At 45.0% G+C, this 7,651-nt stretch overlaps 1 protein-coding gene across 1 annotated transcript in view; it reads left to right on the top strand.

The window, feature by feature from the left end:
• SVOPL (SVOP like) overlaps nt 1-7,651 on the top strand; it is a 78,689-nt gene that overhangs the window by 49,820 nt on the left and 21,218 nt on the right. Inside the window, exons 11-12 of the mRNA XM_058442340.1 lie at nt 2,398-2,469; nt 2,774-2,863. Of these exons, the coding sequence (XP_058298323.1) occupies nt 2,398-2,469; nt 2,774-2,863 (162 nt within the window). The remainder of the gene's footprint in view (nt 1-2,397; nt 2,470-2,773; nt 2,864-7,651) is intronic.

The following is a 7,651-nucleotide window of genomic DNA, read 5'->3' as shown; positions in this document are numbered from 1 at the left end:
GGTTTCACCGTGGTCTCGATCTCCTGACCTCGTGATCCGCCCGCCTCGGCCTCCCAAAGTGCTGGGATTACAAGCGTGAGCCACCGCGCCCGGCTGAAGATTTTTTGATGATAAATTTTACTCCAGCTCTGTAGGGGAACTAAGGTGAACTTGATGGACAGTGGAAGGAATTACAACATGAAATTCCTAGAATAAAAATTAATTGGCTGGGCGCGGTGGCCCACGCCTGTAATCCCAGCACTTTGGGAGGCCGAGGCAGGTGGGTCACTTGAGGTCAGGAGTTTGAGACCAGCCTGGCCAACATGGTGAAACCCCGTCTCTATTAAAAATGCAAAAATTATCCAGGCATGATGGCGGGTGCCTGTAATCCCAGCTACTTGGGATGCTGAGGCAGGAGAATCGCGTGAACCTGGGAGGCAAAGATTGCAGTGAGTCGAAACCGAGCCACTGCACTCCAGCCTGGTGACAGAGAGACTCTGTCTCAAAAAGAAAAAAAAAATTATTTACTTTAAATAATTTTGCATAGTTAAAATAATTTTGCATAATTAAAAACAGAAACAAATCTAAAGTCATTTTGTGAATTTATGAACCAAAAAAATCTATGCATAACATGGTGTACTTCTAGAATTGCATTTGGGATGTACAGTCAAACATATTGTGGAATTTGCTCATTTTGAGGGTCATTTCTAAGTATTTTATTTTATTTTATTTTTTGAGACAGAGTCTTGCTCTGTCACCCAGGCTGGAGTGCAGTGGCGTGATTTCAGCTCACTGCAAGCTCCGCCTCCTGGGTTCACACCATTCTCCTGCCTCCACACCATTCTCCTGCCTCAGCCTCCCAAGTAGCTGGGACTACAGGCGCCCGCCACCATGCCTGGCTAATTTTTTGTATTTTTAGTAGAGATGTGGTTTCACCGTGTTAGCCAGGATGGTCTCGAACTCCTGACCTCATGATCCACCCACCTCGGCCTCCCAAAGTGCTGGGATTACAGATGTGATTACACCGCACCCAGCCAGTATTTTATTTTTTATATTGTTTTTTAAAAAAGATGTGTAACTAAAAATGATAGTTTTCTGTTATTCCATCTTCCAGATGACTCACAATGTGAACAAAAGACTTTATCAGTATTATAGCAAAGAAGCCATCACCTGAATTCATGATTTTCAGTCATAGCAACCTCATTTTTCAGAAAATAATAAAGCTCCCCATAAAGATATTCCACCCCCAGACCTTCTCCTGTAAATATAGCAGTGTCCTGTGAGGCGGAAAGCATCTTGCTTTTTGCATTTGACAGATGGTGGCAAAGATGTGGGCAACTAAAGGGGGCTACATGCTTTGCCTTAGAGAGTTGATAAAACTGTTTTGTCAGTATTTTATAGCACTAAGAAAATGTTCCAACATTTTGAGAAACCATTCTTTCCTAGAAAGTATTCTCCCTACAATTCTATTTATTCAATAGGACTTGCTGACTTATTAAACTTCTAGTTCCTTTAAGAATTCTGAATCAATGAAAAACCAATTAATTAGATTTTACTATAAATATCAAAAAGTTGCAGCAAGAAAGTAGAATATGGCTGGGCATGGTGGCTCATACCTGTAATCCCAGCACTTTGGGAGGCTGAGGCAGGAAGATCGCCTGAGCCCAGGAGTTTGATACCAGTCTGGGCAACATAGTGAGACGTTGTCTCTATAAAATAAAAATAAAAATTTAATAAAATGTTAAAAAGGGCTGGTCATGGTGGCTCATGCCTGTAATCCCAACCCTTTGGGAGTCTGAGGCAGGCAGATCACCTGAGGTCAGGAGTTCGAGACCAGCCTGGCCAACTCGGAGAGACCCCCCCCCTGCCCGCCTCCATTAAAAATACAAAAATTAGCCAGGCGTGGTGGTACATGCCTGTAAACCCAGCTACTTGGGAGGCTGAGGCAGGTGAATCGGTTGAACCCAGAAGGCGGATGATGCAGTGAGCCAAAATTGTGCCATTGTGCTCCAGCCTGGGTGACAGAGTGAGACTCTGTAGATAGATAGATAGATAGATAGATAGATAGATAGATAGATAGATACATACATACATACATACATACATACATACATACATACATAGATACATAGATTCATAGATACATAGATAGATTATGCTGTAAGATTCTGCAACAGCAAAGAGGCTAGGGAATTTAACAAGAACACAGGGGCCAGGTTTGGCGGCTCATGCCTCTAATCCCAGCACTTTGGGAGGTTGAGGTGGAAGGATTGCTTGAGGCCAGATGTTCAAGACCAGCACGGCCAGCATAGTAAGATCCCATCCCTAATTTTAGAAAAGAAGTAAAAATAACACAGGGAATGGTGTGGCAAGTACCTGGCTCTCTAGTTAATTCTCTTAGCTGTATTTGTATTGAAGACCTCATCAGATCTCTGGGGAGTATTTTCTTCCCATTCAGTAGAATCACTTTTATATATTTATAGTTCTGAAGTGGCACTCTTCTCTCTGATTCCAGAGCTTGTCTTTCTAAAATTATATTTGGAATCTTCAGTGAAACACATTTTTGGAATTTGCTCATTTAAAGGATAATTTTGAAGTGTTTATTTTTTGCTGATATTGTCCCAAAAATTCAAAGTTGTGTACCTGAGAAAATCAACACCTTCTATTCCATATTCTGTAACTGTGTTTGGTGCTCTATGCATTCCAAAGCCTGACCTGGGGAGGAAGGGGAAGAGGAGGGCTCGGGGAAGGACAGACGTTATCTAACTGGTACTTTCTGTGCCTCTCCCTGCAGGTCTACCCCACCACGATGCGCGCTTTGGGGATGGGAACCAGCGGCTCCCTGTGTCGCATTGGTGCAATGGTGGCGCCATTTATATCCCAGGTATGGCTGAGGACTCTGCAGGGAGAGAGAGTCTGAGAGAGGTGGGGAAAGAGGAACCCAGGGTCCTTCACATTAAGGGCAGAATGGAGAATTTCTGTTGACTCAATGAGTTTTCTGGAGGTGCCCTTTCCCTGCTGTTTGGTGGATTTAGGTAGAGAGAGAGGCTAAATCTGCTACCAGGCTTTCAGCCTTCCAGTCAGTAGTAGGCATTGCATTGCATTCAGGGTTTGCTCCATTTTAAAATGGGTATTATTGGGGGAAGATGGAAAACAATGGTCAACACAAGAAGCTGGGGCAGTTGAATGACAGTGGACACTAACCCTGAGTTAGAATTGTTGTCTGGTCAGTTGTCCAGATGGCAACAGTAAAACAGCCTTGAGAGTACGGGCAGGTTCAGCTGAGGTGCAGGGAGGTGGTGTGGGGCACAGGTGAGCCAGGCTTAGGCTGGGATAAAATCCCAGGGTGACTTGGAGCCATGGATGGAGGCTTGTTTCAGGAGAAACAACAGAGGCAGGTATGGTGACCCTCGGGGTCCTGGGTCCTCAGAGGGCTATGGAGCTTGCTGCTTTGTACTTGTCAGTCTTTTTTTTTTTTTGGCTGCAAAAAAACAGAAATCCAGGCTGGGGCACGGTAGCTCACGCCTGTAATCTCAGCACTTTGGGAGGCTGAGGTGGGTGGATCACCTGAGGTAAGGAGTTCGAGACCAGCCTGGGCAACATGATGAAACCCCATCTCTACTAAAAATACAAAAATGAGCTGGGCATGGTGGTGGTCTCCTGTAGTCCCAGCTACTCAGGAGCCTGAGGCACAAGAATCACTCGAACCCGGGAGGTAGAGATTGCAGTGAGCCGACATCGCGTCACTGCACTCTAGGCTGGGCGAGAGTGAGACTCCAAAAAAAAAACAAAAAAACCAGAAATCCACATGACCTGGCTGTAGCAAAAAAAAAAAAAAGGCAGGAATGAGGCCAAGCCCGGTCTGGGAATGGGGCACTGACAGGAGCCCAGGCTCTGTCCTCTTTCTCTGTCTGGTGCCTGTGGTCACTCATTTCCACCTGAGCATGCAGGCTTTCTTCCTCCCTGCACCAGGGTGCTGTGCTTGCCTACGCATGTGGCAGCTCCACAAATCCCAAACACACACGCTTCGCTCTGGCCTCTGGAAGACACTGATTAGTTCTCTCTGAATCCCGAGATAGAGACCCCCATCGGTCCAGTTGTCCGTGCTTGAGCTAACTCAGTTGTGGCCCACAGTCAGGATTATACATAAATGCAGCTGGCAGAGGTGAAATTGCAGAGAACGGGAGTTGGAATGGGCTGAGTAGACTTTAACGTGTATTTCCTACAATTTAACACAGGGATTTTGCTACCACAAATTTTGTAAAACTATCTTGGGAATGTTTTCCCTACCTGTTTTTCACTTTTTCTTTTTTTTTTTAACATCTGAGAAACCAAGCTGATCCCCACCTGTCTTAAAAATGGGGATGCCTTTTGTCTGGTGCTTTTGCTTTTCAAAATTCCTTAATACTTATTTCATCATTTTCAGAAAAGAACCTAGACATGAAAAAAGTTATCTTTTTTTTTCTTTTTCCAGAGACAGGGTCTCGCTCTGTTGCCCAGGCTGGGGTACAGTCATGGCTCACTGCAGCCTCAATCTCCCCAGGTCCAAGGGATCCTCCCACCTGAGCCTCCCCAGTAGCTGGAACTACAGGCATGCACCACAATGCCTGACTATTTATTTATTTTTAGAGATGGAGTGTCACTATGTTGCTCAGGCTGGTCTCCAACTCCGGGGTTTAGGCCATCCTCCTGCCTTGTCCTTCCAAAGTGTTGGGATTACAGGTGTGAGCCACTGCACCCTGCCAGTAGTAAAACATTAACGCTATTTCTGGGTGACTGAATTGAGGCATCGTTCATTTTCCAAGCTTTCATTAGGAATTGAGTTCTCGACCACCTAGAACATTTTTCCTGGGCATTTGTGGGTATTTATCCCAGAGGCTACGCTGCTGTTTGTGGGTTTGTGGTTTAGGAAAGAACCCAGCTGGAACCAGGTCTCCTGGGGCCATAAGGCCCTGCTCTGCTTAGCATCCTGTAGCCCACATGGATTCTTAACTCCTTGTAATTCTCAGTTATCTTTTTCTGCTACCCTCCCTTCATTTATTTTTATTTTCTTTTTCTTTTCCTATCTTTCTTTTCTCTTTCCTTCCTTCCTTCTTTCTCTTTTCTTTTTTCTTTCTTTCCTTTTCTTTTTCCTTCCTTCCTCTCTCTCTCTCACGTGTGCGTGCGTGCTTTCATTCTCTCTTGCTCTTGCGTGCTCTCTCTCTCTCACTCTCTCTCACTCTGTCACCCAGGCTGGAGTGCAGTGGTATGATCTTGGCTCACTGCAACTTCTGCCTCCTGGGTTCAAGCAATTCTCCTGTCTCAGCCTCCCGAGTAGCTGGGATTACAGGCACCCACCACCACTCTTGGCTGATTTTTTGTATTTTTAGTAGAGACGGGGTTTCACCACATTGGCCAGGCTGGTCTCAAACTCCTGACCTCAGGTGATCGGCCCGCCTCGGCCTCCCAAAGTGCTGCAATTACAGGTGTGAGCCGTCCCGCCCAGGCTGCTACCCTCATTTCTAAAGTGGAGATAAACAATAGCACCCACTACAGAGTTTTGCTCTAAGGATGAAATGAGATGAATAAATGTAAAGCAATTAACCCAATGTTTGACATATAGTAAGCACTCGGTAAATGTTAGCTAATATGATCATGATGATCAATAATGGTCAAGGTGAAATGCTATTCCAACGGATACTTCTCAATAATTTAACTTTGGAAAGTATTGTATCAATCTCTGTGCAATCGAGATGCTCTGCTTTCCTTAACAGGTTTAGATTGGGCAGGTTTCGAATCTGGGAAGTTTTGTGCCAGCTCCTAGGATATTTGCCTCGGTTCAGGATGGTGTGAGCTGCTCCAAGTAGACAGTAGGGTTTGGTGTCATTTTCATGAGCTAATTAGTCACTTGCCTTAAAGGGAGTTCTCAAACTTTAGTGCTTCTCAGAATTACTAGGGTAACTTGATAACAGATCCTTGGATTCCACTCACAGATGCCAATTCTGTAGATGGGATCAGTTACCTACTTTCCTCCCCACTCGGACCTTAAAGATAAGGTCTCACTCCATCACCCAGGCTGGAGTACAGTGGCATGATCAGGGCTCACTACAGCCTCAACTTCCTGGGCTCAAGTAATCCTCCCACCTCAGCCCCACAAGCAGCTGGGACTACAGGCATGTGCCACCATGCCTGGCTAATTTTTTTGAATTTTAGTAGAGATGAGGTCTCACTGTGTTGCTCAGGCTGGCCTGCCAAGATCCTTCCACCTTGGCCTTTCAAAGTGCTGGGATTACAGGTGTGAGCCACTGAGGCTGGCCTCAGTTACTTATATTTTTAAGTATCCCCGGCAAATCTGATGCAGCTGATGGCAGGCCACCCTCTGGGAGGCACTGCTATCAATAGGGAGGACTGGGAGATCTTCCTTTCACTTAATTCTTCCTCTTGTTCTTCCACTTTTTCTCTTTTTCCTTCTTCTTGCTCCCCCTTCTTATTTTTTTGCCTAAAACAAGCTGCTAAACCAGTTAAACTAAAATGATTACATTTTAATCAGTAATATGTTTACACATTCTAATGACTAAAAGCTTAATACAAAGTTCTCTTTTAAAATGAATGTTTCAGGCTGGGCGCAGTAACTCACACCTGTAATCCCAGCACTTTGGGAGGCCAAGGTGGGCAGATCACATGAGGCCAGGAGTTAGAGACCAGCCTGGCCAACATGGTAGAGCCTCGTCTCTACTAAAAATATAAGAATTAGGCCAGGCGTGGTGGTGCGCACCTGTAATCTCAGCTAGTTGGGAGGCTGAGGCGTAAGAATTGCTTGAACCTGGGAGACGGAGGTTGCACTGAGCCAAGATTGTGCCTCTGCACTCCAGCCTGGATGACAAAGTGAGACTCTGTCTCAAAATAAATAAATAAATTAATTAATTAATTGAATATTTCAGCCAGGCATGATGGCATGCACCTATAGTCCCAGCTACTCAGGAGGCTGAGGTGTGAGAACTGGTTGAGCCTGGGAGTCTGAGGCTGCGATGAGCTATGTTTGCACCACTGCACTCTAGCCTGGACAACAGAGTAAGACTCTGTCATAAATAAACAAATTAATGAATAATAATTCACCCACTGAAAAACTTTAAATCAGAACATTTTAAGATATTTAGTTGTTAGAAACTAATGATGGTAAAAAATAATAGTAGTCATGAGTATGTAGTCCAAGAAAACAATAAAGGAAAATTTTGCTACAAAAGTATTAAAGATTCAGGGCCGGGTGTGGTGACTCACGCCTGTAATCCCAGCACTTTGGGAGGCTGAGGCAGGTGGATTACCTGAGGTCAGGAGTTTGAGACCAGCCTGACCAACATGGAGAAATCCCGTCTCTACTAAAAATATAAAATTAGCCAGGTTTGGTGATGCGTGCCTGTAATCCCAGCTACTCGGGAGGCTGAGGCAGGAGAATTGCTTAAACCTGGGAGGTGGAGGTTGCGGTGAGTCAAGATCGCGCTATTGTACTCCAGCCTGGTCAACAAGAGCAAAACTGCATCTCAAAAAAAAAAAAAAAAAAAGTATTAAAGATCCACTGAAATACAGAAGGGACCATTGCAAGGCCTCTGCCAATAGGTCAGGGGCTGCCTCCCCACTTATTCTGGGAAACTTCAAGAGATCAGTCACTTTAGCCCTAGGTAGGTGTCTTAGTTCA

This window comes from Hylobates moloch, unplaced genomic scaffold, assembly GCF_009828535.3.
Source record: "Hylobates moloch isolate HMO894 unplaced genomic scaffold, HMol_V3 SCAFFOLD_1, whole genome shotgun sequence".
NCBI classification, from domain to species: Eukaryota; Metazoa; Chordata; class Mammalia; order Primates; family Hylobatidae; genus Hylobates; species Hylobates moloch.
The sequence above is the reverse complement of the archived record's forward strand: the minus strand, read 5'-3'. Positions and strand labels throughout refer to the sequence as shown.